Source organism: Argentina anserina, chromosome 2 (genome assembly GCF_933775445.1).
Source record: "Argentina anserina chromosome 2, drPotAnse1.1, whole genome shotgun sequence".
Lineage (NCBI taxonomy): Eukaryota > Viridiplantae > Streptophyta > Magnoliopsida > Rosales > Rosaceae > Argentina > Argentina anserina.
The window spans coordinates 24,754,420-24,777,414 of record NC_065873.1 but is presented as its reverse complement, the minus strand read 5'-3'; the positions used below and the strand labels follow the sequence as shown (position 1 = coordinate 24,777,414).

The window sequence follows — 22,995 nt, the reverse complement described above, 5'->3', positions numbered from 1 at the left end:
AGAAGGGCAAGTGGTATAGAGGTTGTACTCGAATCTTTATATTATGAAGTTTGCTATCATAATTTCCGGAGAGATAACATTGATAAATATTTTGGATCGATTTGGGAAATGAATCTGCATAGGTGACCACCTCCCCAAATAAGTCAAATCCTTATGAAAATGCCAAATTAGAGCACGCAGTCGTCTATATCGATTATACCTCTATATGTTATAATATTATGAACGTATGATATCATATCAGTTGTATGCATCTGTTGTTCGGCTTGGATATATTAACAATAGAAGTTAAGGATTAGAACACCACGATATGTTACACAAATGCTACAAAGAAACTACGAATAGAATTATATCTCAAAGAAAGGGAATTCAATAATTTTTTCGATAATAAGGGTATTCAATAATTGGAACAGACTATTTATGCATAGTTAAAAAAGACAAATCAATTTGACTCGAGGGTGAGTGCTCCCTATATACTACCTAACTGCCCTATCTGCAAATTGTTATTTGGAAATTATTTTCGAATTATTAAAGAACACTAGTTGCGCATAAAATAGTAAAACATTGACAAGGAGATTGCAGACTTGCATTTGATATCTAAAGAATACTGACTAGTGCCTCAGTAATATGAAAATTTAAATCAAGGTCACTGGCTAAAATGATGTCGTATAACATGAAACATTGATACACGAAGGGCTCTGCAAAATTTTGTGTAGTGTTCCTGGGTTTTCATTTAGATTGAGCAGTTCATTTTCCTTGGAAAGAATAGCCCTCATGTTCAGGACTTGACAATCTGTCACTGAAATAGTCAAATTGGTCTTTGATATACATAATTTTTAACAAAGATAAGACTCGTTGCGCTCTGGATTTATGCTTATCACGTGTATTTCTTTTCCATACAAATATGTACAAACTAGTTTTATTCTCATCTATCTACAGCAGAAGACTTGATCTAATGACTAATGGTATTCAGCTAAGCCTTCAATCAGTTTTTGGTTACAAAACCCTACTTATGTACTTACGATTAAAAATTAACTACGGTATATGCCATTTTATACCATGATTTTCCAAGCAGTGTCATGTGTTATGAAGTGCGAATAACTTGTAGATGTGCTTGCAATTCCACTTTCCAATCAATCTTATGATGTACAATTTCTTCTCTTTGCTTGTTTCCAAACTTGAGGCTAAAAGTCAGCTTTTTCTTGAAATGGAGCAAATTCCATGCTTTAGACTGTGGCAGCTGGCAAGTGTTGATACGAAACAAACAAAATGTAGCAGGACCTAGCACCAAAATATGGCAGGACCTAGCTCCAAATGAAGTAGAAAAAGCCTCCCGTCAAAGTCAAAGTTCATGAACCACCGGTCACCAGCACGAAGGTATATAGTAACACGAGTACACGACTAACATCTGGATCAAGGAGCCTGATCAGGGTCCATGGCTGACAAACTTTCTTTGTACAGCAGTCTTGCATAAACAAGAGCAGGCCAACACTAGTACAGATCAACTTGGATTTCCTCGAGCAACAAATCACATATACTGAGCCAACCATTGTTTACACATATCGAGCACAGGAAGCGCATTTGCATGCAATGCCTGCAAAAAGGATAGTACAAAAATTAGAATCGGCATATGAGCAGTAAGCTAACAAAAATATAAACTCAAGTCGACCAAATAAAAAATTAGGTGAGTGTGAATAATCTATTTCAATGAGATAGGAATTGTTAATTCAAAGGTGAGAGCAATGTCCTGGGGAAGAAGGGAACCTGATGAGCTACATATTGGACATCAGCTACACTTCCGCTACGAGAAGCAATTTGGAATGCACTTTTAAGACGTCCACAAACCACACAAGCCAGAACTTTCCTGTATATATGTAAGAGAGGTACTTACGCATCACTAATAGTATAGAGACAAAAGTGAAGTAAATATTCCAATGGTCTGAAACAACAGCTAATTTCAGAAACCGTAATGAATTGTTTGCAAGACTGACATGACACATAATGAATTGTGCTCCTAACTCCAACTTTTGTACTAGCCAGTAATTATTGAGTGTACCAAGACAGACATGTACTTAGGTATGCAGAGGAATATAAGCCAGAGCATATATGATCATTTATCAAGCAACAAGGTAATGAGTTGGGGTGTGAATCCCTTAACTATAAAGTATAAACTTGATCAATAATCATATGGGGTCCTGTTTTCATGAGAAGTTCATCATAAGTATGAAGAACTGCATGTGATGTGAGATAAAGATAATTCTGCTCTTCCTCATTTCTGGGGGAATTAGAGATGTTACCGATATTACCAATAATATGGGGAAGTATGAAATAATTTCAAGAGTATTAGGTTTGAAACTTTCAATGCTACATGAAGGACACAAGCCAGAGGAAAGATTGGGAAGACGCAAGAGATCCCACCCTCCACATTCCAGTGTCGCACAGAAAAGTAGTGTATCTCCCTGCGCTGATGTGTGTACCATGTTTATACACACTTTTCAACATGCAACTTTTAGATAATAATGAGTAACTAAAGAAGGTTTTCACATAAATAGTTCAAGGAGTGGTCCTGCCTCAAAACTCAAAATTATAAGGTACAGTACCATAATCCATATATAGGAGATCATAGTAAAAAAAATTCCAATCAATGAAATATAAATGCAGTAATCATGTCCTCAGAAGTAATTAAAAAAGATGGCATTAGTTTAATTTATAATTTATGATCACAAACGCCAGTGGGACCAGTGACAGAAATTATCACCTGTGACTACTGGTCAGCATGTCTATAAGACGATCCGGGCGTTCTTTGTGTTTGTTAGCATATACATTAATTGCAGCTCCCAAGACCTACAATATTCCAAATATATACACTATCAATTGGGAACCAACATAAGAAATACAACAAACTACCAACTCCAGACAGAGTGAAGTAGTTGGGATAGGATAATTGTGGTTGCCACACGTACAAGTTTGTAATTTGAAGAACCATACGCTTAAAAAAGGCTGTCATTTGAGAAACTGATTGGAGACATCAGTATTATTATTAAACCCAGGATGAATAAATTTGGAGGTATTTCGGTCACTTAAATGATCCCTCTCTTATTTGGACGTATACTATCTATCATACTCAAATTCTCACTATTTGTCTGTCTGATATCTTGTAGTGTTTGGTATCAAATAATTCAGACGTGTCACTTTTTGGAATTGAGGTGGCTTGCAAGAGAGTACATGGATAATTGAATCAAATCACCAGATAAAGACGCATACATAACCGCTGCTTTCTATAGGTAACACGTCAAATACAAAATTATATGCCAATGATCACCACCTACTTTCGTTTATACCTCATATCAAGCCTCAATATAATTTCATCTCTTTCAATTTCAAAGGTATCAAGTTGAGATTTGCATTTCACCCTTCTGTATTCAGAAAAGTATTTAGCTGATCCCAATATGTTTAATACTCGTTTCAATTCATATGTTGACATGAACCATTAGTATTCTTGCCAAATGACAGTAGATACATTACAAGATATAAGTTACCTGGTCCCAATCATCATCATCAATGGTCCCTTTAATATTTCTGAAAAATTCTGTCAGCTGACCACCCTTTTTTCTCTCAGCAAGTGATGCAGCTACACCAGCATATATATCCACAGCTGAAAGTCACACGAGGTTCTAATGTTAATTAGAAAATTTCTTAATTCTAGACCCTAATCGATGCATCAAGGACCAGATAATTGAAAACAGTAAGTTATCCTATAATAGCTACCTGGAAGGGTGAATTCATAAATCACTTGGAAAGCCAAATCAAAGTTCTTTTCCACAAGAGATTCAGCAATTTTACACCTTCTCCTGAATAAGAGGATAAAAATGAATTCCTTTGTCATCATATATAAAATATTTACAATTAGTATATGCCATGGTAGACAATTACACAGGACCAACAAGCGACGCATACTATTAATAGCAATAATCACTGCTGGCGGCCTCACTGCCCTCCAAACAGTAGATATCAGGAGGAAGAATTTACAAGAGGGAGAAAACGAAAATTAAGGAGATGGCAATAGTGGATGAGAGGAAGCCACAGCCGAGAGCCCGAGACAAGGAGGAAACCAAAAGCTTTTGCAAATCGGGATACCAATAGACTCTTTCATGCTCGAGAAGAAAAAAATTTCTTTCATGCTAATATAGTAAAACATAAATCTAAGAAAGTACCAGGCAAAATAAGTTCCTTCAGATACAGAAACGATAAGCTTTTGGAAATATTGTGAAAGGCAAAAAATAAATAAAAAAAGAACTAAAGATGCCCCATATATTACCCAGCAGTGATTAGGATTCAGAAGGACTTAAACCTGAATGTTTCGGAGTCATTTGGGTTGCCAAAAAGTGAAAGCTTCCAATGGGGTCCATCTGAATCATTATAGGATTTCACAACTTCAACCTGCCATACAACAAACCCATATGAATTATTTTCGACTATAATCAACAAAGCTGGTCAATGGACTAAACTTAAATTTAGGATTTCAGTTTAAGAAACATGACACAATTAGAGTACCCAGCTAATCTTTTGGTTTGTCCACAGTACAGAATATCAAGTGATGGATATCACCAGGTGAAACCCCATGATGGTTACCTGAATTGATACCCGGGCAGAAAACTTAACAAGTCCTTCTTCAGTAAGCTTTTCAGAGGCACTTTTTCCTCTTACACCCTTTGTCACAAGCTTCGTAGAATCCCCACCTTTGGACCGTGCTGATAGTGCTTCATCAAAGTGCATCTACAACCAAGATTTGTTGTATATGAAAACTGTGAAGGACACGTATGCAACTACTACATATTCAGAAAATTTGGAAATATTACATAACTAGTTTACTAAGGAAATATTACATTATTAGCTGAGCAACAGCACTAAACATGGAAACCGCCATGCTTAAAATATTGAATTCTCAGGGTGAAACGGAATTAAATTGAAGTATAGATTAATACAATTGCTTTTGGATCATGAACCAAACCGACACTTATTTTCCTTCTTACATATCTAAATAGCAGGTTAATTATGAACGGGCGGATATCATTAAGAAGAACATTAAGAGCCATATCACAAGTAGTTCAAACAAATTAAGCCACTCCAAGAGAAAAAGTTATGAGCAGACCTTGGAATTTTCCAAATGTTTTATAGCTTCCTCTTGCAAAGAAGAGTTCATAAAAAGTTGGATGCAGCAAAGTCCAGCAGCCACATGATCCTTCTTAATAACCTGAAAGACGGAGTAAGTATCAAAACTCAACTACAGGAAAAAAAAATTAGGACAGTTGAATGCACCTTTCAACAATAATAATGCCATTTTAGCAGGACTACTTGTAAGATTGAAACTGCCCTACGTTGAATGCACTTATGAGGCTGGAATAAACGCAGTACGGCTGATTATACTAGACATTTGTGAAAAATCACTTCATGCATGTCAGAATTATAGTCATCTGTTGGTCAAATTTATCAAACTCCAATAAAATTGTACCAAGCAGAAGAAATGCTATAAAGAAATCACTGGGAGCCTAATTTGATGCCTTTATTGTGCATGATGTCATAGTAAACAATAAACAAAGAACAAAAACCAATATCTGTTAACACTAAATGATCGAATTAACACTAAATACCTGAAAATTGTATAAATAATTGAAATGCCGATGTGTTTCACAGAAGATGCAAATACGGGCAAGGGCAGCAGCTGTATGCTGGATCACTGCTACATCTTGTGGAGTTGTAGATGACATTCTTATTGAAATCACTTCTTCTAAAACATCCATTGCGCCATAACCAACGCATAAATCACACAAGTCATCAATAGTCCCATAATCAGTTCCTAGAGGATCTGGTCTCTGAGGGGATGAAGATGAGGATGCCACCCCCGCCACTGATGGCTGAGGAGGTGGTGGAATAGCACTTGGAGGAAAGAACAACACGCAAGCATCATTATAATGGCCATGCCTGAACATGAAATTGAGTAAATGCTGCCTGGCATACTGCAAGAGATTGAAAGATGTAATGATCAAGGATCTCATGATTTGACCATAAGTATAGCAGTTATAGTACACAATGGCATCGGAGAAATGAGAAAAGCTAGAGGGAATACTACTGTTTATAACATAATAATATAGAATATTACCTTTAATTAGTACTTGCTACTTACTACTTAGTAGTTCTGCTACCAAATAATAACAGAATAACTTTGGGGAATATGTGTTCACATGAGAAATCTATACGCACTCTTATCCAACATAATTTTATTTAATTTATGATGTTAATTGTTCATAGTACCCATTGGCTCATGCATACCCTTCCAAAACGATAGTATTGACGATTTACATAATAAAGTAATTTCAAAGAATAGAACAATGAAAAGGGTGTATAGATTAACCTATAATGTCTGCGAATAACAAAACCCATTTTAGGGTCTAACCAGATGTTTATCATTCACTCTCGGTAGAAAGGTATGCTAGGCATCAATACACATAACATAAAAGCTTAGCTTGAGAGTATGAGGAATTCGCAACTTACTTCTTGCAAGTAGTTGAAACACTCAACATACCGAACACCGTCTAAGTTGCTGCGTGGCCCATCGTCAAAGTCTGACATGAATGTGGAGCTGCTATTTGCAGATTCCAGAGAACGCCTGGATCTCTCTGAACGAGGAAATGTGGATGGCATGTATAACACGTTGAGATATGAATCAGCAGAAAGAGAATCATCCAAGATTGTTGGTGCACTTTTAGCCAAATGTTCATACCTGCAGTAAGAGTTTCAATTCCAGATTATTATACATCATAAACCCTAAGTCAAGAGTTCACCAGAGAGTACACGAAACTTTTAGTAGAACGGCATGCGAGACACCCAAAACAACAGTTCAGTGTAGAGTACATGAAAAATTCTATAGAAAGGCCTGTGAGACGGTGTCATGTGCAGACATCTCAAAGCCCAACTAGGACATGGTACATCACCAACACTATCGTGCCTCTCATTCTACCAAGGCCACACTGATTGATATAAACACACAATTAACAATATAAAACTTTCCCATTCAATAAACAGGCTCTCAATCAGAACTGTACTATATAGGCCATCAGGTTTGAAAGTTTGATCGCATTCTAGCCATATTGAAATTATAGACACTGAACTCCTAAACAGGTTTTGACACAAGACAAATATGAAATTTCTGAATTCAGAGCTAGAATGCCATCTTACATGGAACGAACAGCTGAAACATCAACTGGCGGACCTCCTTCAATTGTATTGATTATCTCAAGAATGACAGGAGCAGGATCGCCTTTGTATAATTGAAGAGCTTGCCTGAAAATCAGAAATGGAGATATAATAATTGAAAGCACATGTGCTGTCACTCACAAGGGAAAACAACAGATTAAAAAGAAGTGAGGGGGCAAGGAGAAACAAAGATTCTAGACAAAGGGAAGATCCTTATTGACCACTATAACAAGCACTTTTAGGCCAAACATTTTTATTAAATCACATACTTGAACTTCACGCGAGCTTGTGCATAGTGCTCCATCCGAATCAAAGCATGTCCCCATGCATTCCAAACAGGTACCACATCAATCTGACGGAAGCACCAAATACTCATAAGATCCATATACTTTCAATAATACAGAAAAAGTTGACAGCTAGTCTACCACAGATTCCACAATTCATTACCTTGCATTTTTTACATGTATATACAGCCATGCTGTACCGTTCTTCCACAATCAGCCTATCTCGAAGAGAGGCAGATGACTCTTTGTCTGCAATATCATCTAGAGAAGCTGCAATTCCTGATCCCAGAAGACTCTGAAGTAGCTCTGCACATCCTAGCCAAATGTCTGCCTGCAGTAGAACTTCAGATAGCTCATCTGTGGACTGACTACCAACACTAGAGCTACCAGCATCAGAATTACTCGGCAAATCACTGCCGCCCACAAGCTTTCTCAACAGTGATTTAGCATAAAGTAACCCCTGCAAAGTGTGTAGCTAGAATTAGTTTCTCATCCACAAACTACATTGCAAAAATGGTGATGTAGGAACAATGCCACAACCTATATTTGCAAGGGGAAATGGCATGTTATGGCTTTTGTGGGTTATGGAACTGGAACCGTGACGAAACTATTGATTTCACTCAGATCATGTATTGTAAGTGCTTTGGTGAAGAGATACCTGTACAAACGTTTCTGTGGCATGATATGCTCGACCAATGGTTTCCACAGATGCATTCTCCGGCAATTGTTGAGAACTCAGTACATTTTTCATCTGACTTACGCACAAATCCAATGCAGTTTTTGCGGACACAGAATCATCTGAACATAAAGAAAGCAGTGCCTGCACAGTAACAGCCTGAACCTTAGCAACAGAAATGGCATGCCTATACAAGAACTTGGCATGCAAGAGACATCAGTACTACTTTAATTCGTTAATATACAGAAAGTTATTACATATTAGAAAAAGGCTTTATCCGAGGAAAGTTAAGTCTAAGAGTGAGCAAACAGCAAACTGAATTTGGCTTTCCTCAGAAGCTTGAATGCCTTAGTGATATTGGCAAATTGCAATACGTAGTATATATAGCTGTATATTTGAATCGAAAAGTACTAGCCAAGTTCACTACCTTGAAAAGTGTTATATCGGGAGCACTCTCGTATCGGTGAGATACACGAACGGCTTCATCTTTCAAGGGATCACCAGTTAGCATCCATTCTTCAGAAATTGAAATAGAAGGAAAACGTTCTTGCCCATCAACAGAATATGTTGAAGCACAATCCTCCTGGATTCCAGCCATAGCCTCCCAAGCTACTTTTTCAGAGGGTGTCAATCCAGAACTTTTTCTTTTACGGTAACCGTCTTTTGGAGTAGATTGGCCTCCAGTACTTCGTGGAGCCCATGAGAAAGCTCTGCGAGCTTCTTTTTGCAAGTTACTGAGACTGCTGGTGAAAGAAGACTTCGCAGGTGTACCCGTTCTTGTTTTCTGCTTTAATCTTGCCCCCGAAACAGATACTCGATGTTCCCTTGGGGGAGAGCTAATACTGATTGCAATAGCTTTAGTAGCATAGGCAATAAGCACATTATTGTCTCTCAACAAAGGAAAGTCTTTGAGAATCTGGCAAACAAACAAACAAAGGTCACTAAGTAATAGCATAGAGATGCCAGACATGCATAAGACCATGGAAAATGCCAGATTTGATGAGGAGCCATGATCCAACTTTTACACACCTGATGTCAAAAGTTGTAACAGATAGACATATGATAATTAAATCAGTCTCAAAATGAACTATAAAAGAAGACTTCATTTGATTTAACGCAGTTAAGAAGCTATATCTTACCGAAGTGGCGGAGTGCAGTTGTTTCCTCATCAGAAGAACCTCAAGTATCAAATGAGGATGCTCATGCAAAGATGAACATCTTTGCTGCCACGGCAATGGCAAGGAAGCCAGAACACGAAGACCCAAGGCCCATGAATTAAGCCGAGAAACCTCAACCTCTGAAAGATTTCCTTCTCTTCGCTTCAGGAAAAAATGAACCTTTACCAAAGGTCAAAACACGTTACACCACAAATATGACATTGATAAGTGAATACCATACTCTATGAATCACACAAAATTTCTAGTACTTACAAGAAGCTGCTTAGACCGCAAATCAGGTAAAAGCTGCATCGCACCCATGGCAACTGGTAGAGCATCATCTGAGTCACGCAGTGAAGATAGAAAACGTGAAGCTTCTGCTGGACCTCCCCCACTGAGAGGATCTGCAGTCAAAAGCTTCACAAGTTGCCGGCCCTGCAGTTCTCTACGCAAGTCAATGGATAACCCCGCACTTTCAGCCACTTCTAAGGCAGCAGAAACGGCCCCTTTTCCAGCTAATCTAAGTGCCAACCCCTCAGGATCTTCCTTACACTCTGCCTCAACCTGGCAACAAAAGGAGTCAATCAAGAGGATATAAATAGGGGAAACTTAAACAATAAAAATGATATTTAATGAAAATTCAGGCCACCCAATAAAAATCAGTAGAATAAACCAAAAATGTATTTCTATCAGTTTTTTTTTAATTATTAGTGCACATAGGCCAGAATTAAAACCTCTTGCCAGCTGCTATAATGGTCATCTGCACCTAGAATGTGGCTGTACCTCAGCAAAGCTTGTCTCCTACACATTACCTAAGCATTTAAACGGAGTACATCATCAAAAGAGCAGATTAAGCTTAGCCAGTAACATAGAGAAACATTATTGAGCTTCAGATGAAATATCAAGACAGCACCTTAGCATTAAGATAAAATAATGAAACAATTTGTCAAACAAGAAAATCATACCTCCTCCCTAATGGGGTCACTTTGAGGCAGATGGCAGCTGCACATGGTGAGCACATCTAAAGCAGCATCCAGCTCCCATCTATGCATACACCTGGAACAAACTTTGTTTGGATTCAGAAAGTTTATGCCAAGACGCATATTGAATTCGGTAAATCACCAGCACATGTTAAACACCTTTCTAATGAGATATGAATATGTAGTAACACGGGAGGAACAGAAATAAGAATCAAATGTGGTGGACAAGAAGTTTCAAAACAGCAAGAAAAAAAATAAGGACAAAGGAGAACATGCTTAAGGACAGAATATTATTGGGATGACTCACAACATGTAATGGCAGGGAACCAGGGAACCATGATTAAGTAGCCACACAGAAATTAGGGGTAAGCAGGAACAACAACAAAATATCTTCATGACCTTTCAAACAGTTGTCAATTCTTGAAAATGTGACTAGAGCATGTACCATCAATTGAGCAAATATTTATAAAAACACAACTCCGCAAATGGAAAGAAGCTGATATCAATAAAACAAATGCCATAGAGAAATATATAGTCTACTTGCATGCACCAGCATAACTATACACCAAGTTACATACTTGAGAGCAAGTCGAGCAGCCACTTCTTTATCTTTCAACCGCAGGCAATACTGCCAACTAGTGCTCCAAATGCTATTGCCCCCATTACCCTGAGAATGTCCTGAAACTAACAGGTTTTCTTCTCCATGTTCTATGAGCAGCTGAAGTAGTTGATCTGAAGCTCCATTGCGTAGAAAGCGATCAGAAAGTGCAAGAGCATCCATAAGTTTTCCGTCATTTATTAATCTGTAGAATGCGAGCATCAGTGCCAGGAAATATTATGCGACATTCATTTGAAACTAAGATGACAGTACTGCCCTAAAATTAATTAAAATATGATCCGAGCTTCTCAGTAACACCCCACCCTCCAAAGGTGTTGCCAACTCCATGTCATATGCTCTCTCAACCCCAGATGATTTATGCATAAAAAACCCAGAGTCTATTCCAACATATGCATACATATGATTCTTGTAGTTTCCTTGTATCTGAGAACAATTCTTTCAGTTTAGATTTCCAGCATCATAATCATTCGTACTATTTTGGGTTTCTTTCAACTGGAAAGATCTGTGTACATATTGTAGCAGGTCATCCTTTTAAAAGCATTTAGAAACGTGAGCTCTAAGAATTCAAAGTAAATGCGAGGTAGTGTTACAGAATAATGCTGACTAAGAAAGATCTGTAATACCGTTGCACAGCTTTCTCATAAGGTTCTTCATTTTCCCAATCAAAAGAAAGGAAAACTGAAGTGTCAAACTCCACACTGTCCGATTTAGATGAATCACGCCATGAATCAAGAGGAGTACCACCTTGGCTATTGAGATCTGTTAAAGCTGTTGGAATATTATTACCAACAACATCATCAACTTCTGACTCAGTATCACTGTCACACTCACGGAGCCTCTTGATAGCAGCTCTTGATTCACCTCTGCTCTCACCACCAGTGTCAGTTTGCTTAGCTGTTACAGCAAACTCTGAAACTCGATGCAGGTTAGTTTGCATTTGTATCCATCGGTTTAAAGTTGGAAACCTGTACGCCAAACAAGTAACATTACAAATCATAAAGTCAGTCAGATAAGATACAGCATTTTCAGGCAAGAAAGTAACCTTTCAGATTGATCAAGAGCAAACTCATAAAATAACCGGTCAACATCTGGTGCCTGTAGAAGTTCATCATCCAAGGAGCTCGATACAGATGAATTACTATTATTGTACAAAATGCTACTCCCAAAAACACATGCCAGGACTGCCCTCACTGGGGATAGTTTGACTAAATGTTTTACTATATCTAACTGCAAAGGGTAGAGAGGGATTCCGGGCAAAGCTGATGAACGTGAGTAACAATTAGGCTTAGCTTCTTTGAAAGATGGGGACAATACTTTATTTTCCAAACCACTCTTAGGAAAGGTGGGAATGACTGGAATACAGGCCCATCCATGGCCAGATCGTGGGGGGTAAACTGGAGGTACACATGCTGAAATTACTTCATGCACAAAATCTGCACACATAATCTCAGCTACCTTGCCAGCTGCATCAGTGCTGCCCCGGTCAAAGACAAGACGGGTCAAAAGCTGCAAAATATAACCAAAACATATCCGTAATCAGCAATGGTCATGTTATACCAAGCCCTAAGATAAAGAACTTGTCAGCTTTCAAGTTAATTCAGATCATTAGGATATTGAGAACAGAGGATTTTTAAAGGAAACAAACTACTGAAAATAAATAAATATGGAATATACTATATCTGAAAGAGATACTGTTGACTGTTTTATATTATTAATTACCATCTAGGATTTATTAGATTTGCACTCCTTGGGACATATAAATGAAATAATAGATTTATCATTTCTTCATTAAATAAATGGCAATATATTATTACAGTAATTAAGAAGTTCAGTCAAAAGTCTTATTTAAATTTGGATTACTTTCACCTGGTACAAAGATTGAGAAGCAGGGACAACCATTCATAAAGTAGAAATATGTGGTCGATGATCAGGTATATAATATTTGCACAACTGTGCAACATTCCCTAATAATCACCTCACCAAAAAGCATATATATTCATTTTTACATTTCTTTCCATTGTATGCTGAACTATAGGTCATATATCATGATAAATAGTGTGTGTGTGTGTGTCTACAAAACAATATCATAATTTGTTAAATTGCACGCATAACCAAATGTCACCAAAGAAAGTATAAGGAAACAAACATCAAAAGTAAAGAGTTATACTTCAGAGCAGCTACTGAAAATGATAGAGAAAATGAATCTTACATCTTTGGGCCACTCATACACAAGGGAGAAAAAGTTGAAATCATGAGTCGTATCTGTGCCATCAACTATGTCACCAATTGCAGCAATGTGAAGAATAAATTGTGAAAGATATGTCATGGGTTTGGTGCTTAATGGACCAAACAATCTCTTCCCACTGTCCTTTACATCATAACCAACAGGCTGCACACTTGTTTCTCCAACCGTGGAACTTAAAGGTATCTGTTGGGCAACTCGTAGCCCCAGTCCAAGAACACCATCCTTGTCAAAATCGGATAGAACCTTTTGGTCAACAGAAGAGACTTCTCCTTTAGAAAAATTGCGCTCTGATTCTTCATCTGCCACAGCTCTTGCAAGATTATGGAGCTTACCTATACATTTATAAAATCAAATTGTGTTACAGGCATATGAAGCAGAGGATCCATAAAACCTAATTCCACTTCGTTCCATGGCCAAAACTAGAAGGAAAACCTACCACTGAGAAACTGCCGCTTGCCCTCGTGAGCATCTTCAATCATATGATGTAGCATATCAAGAACACGTTCCCGTTGTCCCAGTCGGTGGGAATCCTTTGGTGAGGAGATCACCATCTCCCCAGACAGAGTGGCCTGAAGGGCTGGAGGATCATCCTGAAAACGATCAAGAGAAAGGATCACTAACTAAGCTCTTCCTTTAGGTTTGGGGCACTGATTAATCTAGGGCTTGGAAGTATCTTAGAAGTAAAGAACTAGTCAGGCAGTAACAAGTTATTTTGTTTCGATCATGGCCCAGCACTCTTCAATATAAGTTAGTGTCATCTTTTGATGACAATAAGTTCTCTCAATTAAACAAAGGAACACCAAGATATCACCTGATCCAGGAACTCATGTAAACGCTTAAGGATTCTCTTTAGAACAGAAATAACTCCCACTTCAAGAATCTGATCCCAGTACATGGAGCCCATCTTTGGAGAAACCCCTGGATATATCTCAGACAGCATAACTTGAGCCTGCACACATAGAAAAAAAGACGGTTATTGTACACTAAACAACTGGAGGCTATACATCTGATATAAAAAAGTTATTACAAGTACAGCAAAAGGCTAAACAAAACATTCATAAGATGGAAAGAGTCCGGGCTCTAGTTCCGTTTGAGTAAACACCAAGTAACCATATAATAAAGACAATGATGGTTCTGCATTAAACTATATATAGACTACTTAAACGGAGGGGAAATGGACAAATGTAATCAGGAAATTCAAAATCTCACATCACTTTTTCACACAAGAAATTTCATACTCACGGTAACTTGTTTGCTCCAATTTCAATAAGCACCAGAAGCTCTATAAGGTTTTGGTTCTTCTTGTTTTGCCTTTTTTTATTACATTTGGGCTCTTGGTTTTGAAATTAGAGAATTCATAAATCAGAAATAGATCCTGGACACATATACAAAGATAACATAAATTTAAAAAAAACATTGTGGATTTTCCATGATTAGAAACTTCAAGTTCAGGAAGTTTGAGCATTGCCTGATCCAGAAGCTGCTGGGACATCTTTGCAGACCGTGCCGAGGTGGCAGCAACATCAATACAAAGAAGAATCTGACAGAAAACACATAAACTATCAGCTAAACCTATAAATCAATTAAGATATTCAGCCCCAAGTTAAATCAGTGAGGAACATAAATGAAATAACTAGGCACTTACGGCAGCCAAAGGACCTAATTGAGAGCGTAAAGATGAAAAATCCAGATCATGTACAGTAGAAGTTCCGTCATCAGCAGCACGAGAGACTACATCTTCTACCTAGGAAAGCAAGTAAACATCAGAGCTACTTCCAAAGCGCCAACAGTGAAAAACTGAATTATTATTGGAGGAAAGAAGGTAATGAAAAATTGGCAACAATGATATGATGGTTCAGTAGTGTGTTCCTAGGTATAAAGCTGAGAAGCATAAAGTGAGTGATTACATATCATTGGATCTAAATCATACCGACTTTCTTCTGACAGCACCATCAACCCATTCAGCTAATTCTAGTGTAGCTCTGTCTTCTGCGGACAATGAGAATCGATGCACTGCTTCTTCCCCAATGTCATACTTTGCCCTTTGCATGCAACTGCATAACAAAAGAACAATCATATCTCAAGAAAAGAAGGTTCAGCAATGTATTACAAATTACTGGATCATTATCTGACATGTTATTATTTTAGAGTAATGTCTAACATGAAATGCCAGACACTGCATAAGATCTTATAAGGTACTGGGCCCACCCAATGACAGTTGGTGTCAGGCTGGGTGCTCAAAGTTAAATCAAGGCATTGCCCAAGTGTCCGGCCCAATGGTTACACCGTATTCATATGCCACCCAATATAAGGTCTCTGCGTGTATAGGTCACAGTTCATCACAGTAATTTCCCACATCCGAAACGTAAGACATAAGAACTCATCAGGTTTTTGACCAACACATTGCCATATAATTTTGGATTCAATGCTCAAATAGTATTATCAATCATGAAGTATATATCACCACTATTTTCTACTATTTTGGCACGTGGTGGTGATTATCATAATTTATAAATCTCATAGTTTCACCACACACACAAAAAAAAGATTCCATAACCAACATGCAGTGATCATCTAGTTTGCAGAACTCACAGGTTAAGTAGCTTTGATGGTGCAGCACGTAATACTGTCAATGCTTCCTTCCATTTCCACTGACGTTCAGATAATGGAAGTAGACGCTGCAAAACTGACAACCGCCATTCCCACTCTTCAATAAAGTGTTTAGCAATTGAAATTCTCCACTCCACTGCTTGTCTTCCACCCCTATTTATACCATCACTAAGAGCGTGATCAAGTTCTGTTATTGTTGAAGGGAGACAGTGATGTAATATCTTAAGTAGTTTCCCGGTGAAAGATATAACCAATTCATTTCCCCCTACACATGTAGTTCGATTGATCTGTTCTGAAGCACGTGTGTAGTGTGCTTCAGAATAATTCCCTGGTGAGGCACACTGATTCAAATTGAGAGACTGATCATCCATATGCAAGAGAGAAATTACGACATTCACAATCATGATCTGCAACAGTAAACAGAACCATAGAAATAGTGGATGTGAGTTGTGCAGGCTAGTCGAACAATTTTAATACTTCAACATGTAAATTTGGAAATAAAAACCGATGACACTAAATACAGATCAAAAGAATTGAGGTTCCATTAAGAGACTGAAGTTTGAGTGAATTTGGAGGGACTGCTAAATCTATCACTACATGATTTTAAAAAAAAATAGCATCACTCTATGATTTTAGTATTCTGAACAACTTCCAACAACAACATGCCACACATTAGGCAAGATAAACAATGAACTGTGCTTTGCAATTTGAGCTTGTATAAAGATAAGAAGCAAACCAGTTTAAATAACCACATAAAAGAGCTAAAATTGAAAAATCTTAGACTGAGAGACAAGATTCATGAATAGTTTACCTTGCGGGGGATAGTATTTACAGCCTCCAAATGGTTCTGCAGGTCCTTTAAATAGCAAAACGCAAGTTCATGACTTTCAGCAGTCATACTCTTTTCCATCACTCCAAGTGCAAGAACGACTGAATCTAGAGCATACCGCATGTGCATAAGTTCAATATCCTGCATCCTACCATATAATAAAATAGAATAGGGAAAGGGCAAAACATCAACGTATTAAGAAAAGTGGATCAAATCCCAACATAGAATAACAAAAATGAATACTAACAATATAACTTGTGTGCTTCGATATTTTGTAGATCTTTTAAATGGTTACAGCACTCCTCCAACTCATGTTTTCCTTGATTTATGTTTCTATACAATTGTAAGATTCTTGTATACCCCTTGTGGCTTATTAAACAAACGTCCTACTAATTTACAGAACAAATTGACTAACTTGATATATCTGCGTCACTGAGTAACTTTATATTTGTAATTATGGGAAGTGCATGAAAAATTTATTTATGGAGTTACATGATCAGCAGCAAGCACTAATAACTGCTTGCTTGTCCAATTACCAATTTATTGTATGTCTTACTCTTTGTACATCCAGTCGTACATAAAGACAAAAATTGTGCATAACTAATGTTTAGTACCCACTAAGGTATGACATGAATACACACCTCTTCCAGGCTTCTAAAGTTGAAGCAATTGGCTGCATGCTTATCAATTCAATAGCATCCTGAAATTTGATGCCTGGAACAACATCAAACAGTACCTACAGAACATGCATCCTGTCATTCGAGTATAAGTGAACGATAGAAGTGTTCAAAAGGAGTACCACCCCACTAGCAATACTAAGGAAGAGTTAACATGATAAAAACAAAAGGCTAAATAAGTGTTCAAATGAAGCTCTCTAAACCACCAACTAATTGTCCAGGGATTTCTGTACCACAACAACAAACTATGATCACTCTTTTCTTATCCCAGAAGCAAGAAGTCTTTAAGTTGACCAACCAAATTGTCCAACCTGCAGTACTTCCGCACATGCAGACAATATGTTATTTTCACGTTTGGTATCTCTCTTGAGCAATTTCAAGATATCCTTATCAGTGTCTTTCATCCTGCGGTCAGAATTTTGAGCCAAACATAACCTGATTTTATACAACATGATAGGAGGTCGTGGTTTGCTGGACATAGGAAGTCAAGGTTTGCTGGACATCTTTTTCTTTTCTTTTTTCTTTTTCTGATTGAATTGACTATCACACTTTCCGTACCATAAATAAATAGATATAATTAATTACTAGACAGTTATAGTTAGGACTTGCAGACTCACCCGAAGAGGACTTTGAGCGGAAAGTCTTTCCAGTACAAAGTTTTCAACGAAAGGGTCTAACTGGGCATCTTCACCATTGTATGCTATTTGGTCTTGTGCAGACAATGTCATTGACAATTTTGAATTCCATGATTGACCAGAATTGACACAGGCCACAAAAGAGGCAAGATCAAGTTGATAACATAAAGAATCACAAAGATATTCCACACAAGATATCTGCCAATAAATAACACTTTCAGTTACATATTTTATTTTGAGAGTAACTATCACAATTTTAGAGCTTTAAGGACAAGTACCTCATCTGACTGGTTGCTATAAAGTGAAGATTCTTCCAGTCGTAGAACCTGCGACTTAGTTTTCCACAGCAGATGCATTAATTTCCTTCGTGCTGCAGTTTTGCCAGACAGTAGATCCCAACCCATGGCCGCTACTAAGGGCTGAAGATGGGGGAACAATAAAAGAATCTGCCAATAGATCAAATAAGAGAGAATTTAAATTATATTACCAATCCAATACCAAGTAATAATATACTCACGAAATAAGGAAGACATAACCAGGCACATACATTACTAGCATCTTGAAGCTGCTCCTTCTTCACCACAGACAGAGCTGTTTCAATGACACATTCAAGCAGGTGTAAACCAGAAACACGAGCATATTGGTACATGTCTCTCATGCAAAATGCAACAACCCTATTGGCGGGGGAAGTTTTATTATTTACATCTGTTCCAGGTTCTAATTCTTCAAGAAATCTTTGAAGACGTGCCAGAGGTGGCGGAATCTGATCATTATTAAGAGCTCTATATATCTCAATCTCTTTTGAGAGTAACTCATCTTGAAGATCCTACAGAAAGCCACATACAAAATCAATATGCCCCTTCAAGAACATGTACATACGCGACAATAACTTCTATAGAAGATGTGTGATTAGGAGTGCTCAAATATTGTATCAACGTATTGGAATTTATTTGTATTAAGATCATACTAGTGGTCATAATGTACAATCAAACAGACATTCACTGTTAACAGCTAGCGTCCTCATCAGAAAACCACCACAATCAGATTCAAAAAATAGTACGGACCTATAAAAATGGGAGATTTGGTATATCTGCTTCGGGCTTAAGCAGCAGCTCATAGATACATGCTTACACTAATGTAAGTTTTCAAATGCTATGGAACCACAGTCAAAATAAAGAAAGCTTCCCAAACACCCGTTCAATTGAAAAGTTTGGCTTTCCAAACATCCTGCTCTAGCCAATTTTAATGTGTGCTATATATCATGTACGGACCAAACCTCAAGCAAAATCATCTACATAAAAAGAATCAAAATATAAAACTTTGGGCGTAAATTCAAAATACAAAAGAGTGCTGACAAGGGCTTGCAGCATTACTTGTATAATTTGAACAAGATGGCTACAGCTTGAAGCAAGAGCTGCACTATAAATCTGTAGTAATTTTTCTCGCATGTCTCGCCATGAATCTCCATATCCCTTCTTTCCTGATGACACTATCTTGAGGAGATCTTGCAAAGCAATTCTATAAAATAAAGGAAAAAAAAACATTTGAGAAGGAATTACTAAGATATCAGGAGAACCAAAAGGAATGAAAACCAAACTCAGCAGGGAACCATAAGATTAATGAGACAAGCGACATTGCTAAATGTAGTCAGACAAGAAGGAACCTAAGAGTTTAAGATCTTCACTAACTGAAGAACGATAACTTTCATATTCCTAATCCCCCATCTAAGCACCATAAACGCCCCTCCATAGATGCCTAAAATCCATTTCCAGAAGTACATTTCGAGAAGTACATATATAAACCTTACACATCTATTTAACCCTAAAATCTATTTACCCCTCTTATCAATAGACAAACACTAAATTCCTAAAACATATATCAAGTTCTACAACTGTTCTATCCATCCAAAAAACCTTAAACATCAACATAGTGAGCATAAACACACCGAAAGTACCACATTACATACCGATACTCACTCTCCTCCACTCCATAATCAAGGTGAAGGAACCGAATCCGCAACACCACTCCATCCACTTCACCATCCTTGATCCCCTTTCTCATTGCATCCAAGTGAGCTAACTGAACACTCGTCTGTATCAAATGAAGAACCTTCACGTCCTCCTCTTTGGGCATATCATCCCTCCTCACTGTTATAGCCATACCCGAAGCATCATCTCCCTCCCAACCCCTCACTTGCCTCTGTATATTCCAACACAGCGCATCGAAAACCTCGGCATACTCCCACACTAGAATCCTCAAGCACATCAGCTCACCTTCCTCAATTTCCACACACTCATTACTCTCACTCACTACTAGTAACGATTTCGGCCTCAACCTCTTAACTCCCAATTCCAAAACTCTATCCAAAACCCTAACACACCTCTCCAGCTCGCCACCGCCATCTCTCAACTCCTTGCTGGCGTCATCCATCAACTCAGCTCGCTCCTCGAAACCATCGCTCTTCTCCTTCTCCTTCTCCAAGCTCTCCAAATCGAAACTCCTCCTTAGGCTCTCGGAGACTCTATCGATCAAGCTCTGAACCAGCAGCAGAAACTCGGCGCGCAGCCGCAGCGTCTCGGGATCGAATCCCCAGGCGGACGAGGCGTTGTCGAACTGGAGGAGCTCGACGGTGGAGAGGTAAGTGAGGATCGCCGGGGAGGGGCACGACGGGGACCAGAGAACATTGTGGAAGCGGCCGGAGTGAGCTACGATGGTCTGGAGGACGGCGAGGGCGAGGACGGGGTTACGGGCGCGGAGAGCGAGGAGGATGGCTCGGAGGGGCTCGAATTGGCCGAGGAAGAGGTGGTTGGCGGCGAGGCGGGTGAGGATTTCGGTTTCCTTGTCCTCCATTATTGGGGGTTGGTTTCAGTTCATCGGAGATGAGAGAGAGACGGGGGAAATTGGATATTGAGGGCGGTGCTGGTGATCTTGACTGGGACTGGGATTTTTACGACCTGTGTATCCTTTCCTGTAAAGTGTGATGACAAACCGCCAACTTTAACCAACGGAAAAAGATAAATGGACAAACGACGTCGTATGGTGTAGCCCCAATTGTTTTGCAACCGTTTTGCTCACCTACGTGCCCGTCTAGGCGCGATTTTTATAATATTGGCCAATTTTTTTACAAATCACAAGAACATAGAACAAAAACAACTTTGCATCTACGGCTCGTCAACGGATCGGATCTTAGTAAATTTAAATAAATGACAGGTCCAGCCGGATCGGGCCAGGTATTTTCACAAATATGAAATCCAAGTCCGTCCACCTAAAGCGGGTCTTACGGGCTTTTGTGGGCTGGACCTTACAGGCTTGTATTAGAAAAAAAAACATAATACTCTTATTTAACCCTTAACAATAAAATAATTATTATAAAACATTCTAAAAAAAGGCACAAATAAATTCTAGTTTCGAAATATTGTCGATCGACACTGATAGATGTGATCGATATATATATTTAGGGACCCTCTAAAAATTTTGTTCATTTTGAACATGGTTTGACCGTCCGTACCTACGGTCAACAAAAAAAGGCGTTTTGACATAATAAAACCTCATTGACCGGGGGTTTGCCAAATAGGTTTCATTGTTGTGACCACACACAATTAGTGAAAATTCGGTGATTTCAAATATGTAAATAGCTTTCGGCATTCGCATCTTGGTAATTAGTCCTCCCTTAGGGCATATTAGTGGTGTTTTTGATTTACCGGAAATTCCGACGATCAAACGAGGTCCGAATTTGATGAAATTTTAAAATGGTCACTAAAAATATATACCGATCACATCAGATGGTGTCGATTGATTCCAATAAGTTTCTTTCATATAGTCACTTCATAATGCGATGATTTTATTATAAACATAATATAAAGGTTATGATACATTAGTGGACACTTCGGCGATCGACAACTCCATTTCGAAATATGGTCGTTCGACACTATCAGATGTGATCGATATATATATTTAGGAAACCCGTAAAAATTTCATCCGTTTTGGACATGGTTTGACCGTTCGTACCTACGGTCAATAAAAAATGCGTTTTGACATATTAAAACCCCCATTAACTGAAGCTTTACCAAATGGGTTTCCTTGGTGCTACCACGCAAGATCGGTGACAAAAAATATGTGATTTTAGATATGAAAACGGCTTTCGATGTTCGCATCTTGGTAATAGGTCTTCCCTTATAGCATATTATTTGTGTTTTTGGTTTACCGGAAATTCTGACGATCAAACGAGGTCCGAATTTGATGAAATTTTTATAGGGTCACTAAATATATATATCGATCACATCGGCTAGTGTTGATTGATCTATAAAATTTTTCTTCATATAATCGTTTCATAATGCGATAGTTTTATTATAAACATGAATATAAAAGTTGTGATACATTAGTGGATACTTAGACGATCGACAACTCCAGTTCGAAATATGTTCAATCGACACTAACAAACGTGATTAGTACATATATTTAGGGACCCCGTAAAAATTTAGTCTGTTTTGGACATGGTTTGACCGTTCGTACCCACGGTCAACCAAAAAAGAGGCGTTTTGACATATTGAAACCCATTGACCGGAGCTTTATCAAATGGGTTTCCTCAGTCCGACCGCACACGATATGTAACAAAAATTAGGTGATTTCAGATATGCAAACGGATTTCGGCATTCACATATTTGTAATGGGTCCTCGCTTAGGGCATATTAGTGGTGTTTTCGGTTTACCGGAAATTCCGACAGTTAAACGAGGTCCGAATTGGATTAAATTTTTACAAGGTCACTAAATATAAGTACTGATCACGTCGGCTGGTGTCGATTAATCCCGATAAGTTTTCTTCATATAGTCACTTCATAATGCAATAGTTTTATTTTAAACCTATTATAAATATTATGCTATATTAGTGGACACTTCGGCGATCGACAATTCTAGTTCTAAATATGGCCGATCGACACCATCAAATGTGATCGATATATTTAGGGACCCTGTAAAAATTTCGTCCATTTTGGACATAGTATGACTATCTGTACTTACGGTCAACAAAAAAAAA

The 22,995-nt window shown here is 38.1% G+C and overlaps 1 protein-coding gene across 2 annotated transcripts; it reads right to left on the bottom strand.

Annotated features, from left to right (window-relative positions):
- Positions 1-802: 802 nt before the first annotated feature.
- LOC126785311 (uncharacterized) lies at positions 803-20,910 on the bottom strand. 2 transcript variants are annotated; one of them, XM_050510952.1, is made up of 36 exons: positions 19,930-20,910; positions 19,337-19,481; positions 18,511-18,789; positions 18,242-18,409; positions 17,946-18,161; positions 17,293-17,387; positions 16,634-16,799; positions 15,805-16,229; positions 15,143-15,266; positions 14,858-14,956; positions 14,681-14,752; positions 14,024-14,161; positions 13,649-13,802; positions 13,177-13,544; positions 12,010-12,473; positions 11,591-11,932; positions 10,927-11,151; positions 10,334-10,424; positions 10,103-10,180; positions 9,642-9,932; positions 9,351-9,548; positions 8,639-9,127; positions 8,194-8,355; positions 7,699-7,995; positions 7,521-7,603; positions 7,234-7,338; positions 6,550-6,778; positions 5,649-6,014; positions 5,150-5,251; positions 4,630-4,773; positions 4,349-4,437; positions 3,766-3,848; positions 3,537-3,652; positions 2,756-2,841; positions 1,762-1,861; positions 803-1,591 (listed from the first exon to the last, which is right to left on the bottom strand). In XM_050510952.1, exons 1-36 carry the CDS (start codon positions 20,811-20,813, stop codon positions 1,526-1,528), a joined length of 7,539 nt encoding a protein of 2,512 aa, XP_050366909.1. In that variant the 5' UTR covers positions 20,814-20,910; the 3' UTR covers positions 803-1,525. The 2 variants fall into 2 exon arrangements, with proteins under 2 accessions (XP_050366909.1, XP_050366910.1); XM_050510953.1 differs by having other exon boundaries at positions 9,351-9,530.
- Between the last annotated feature and the right edge of the window lie 2,085 nt (positions 20,911-22,995).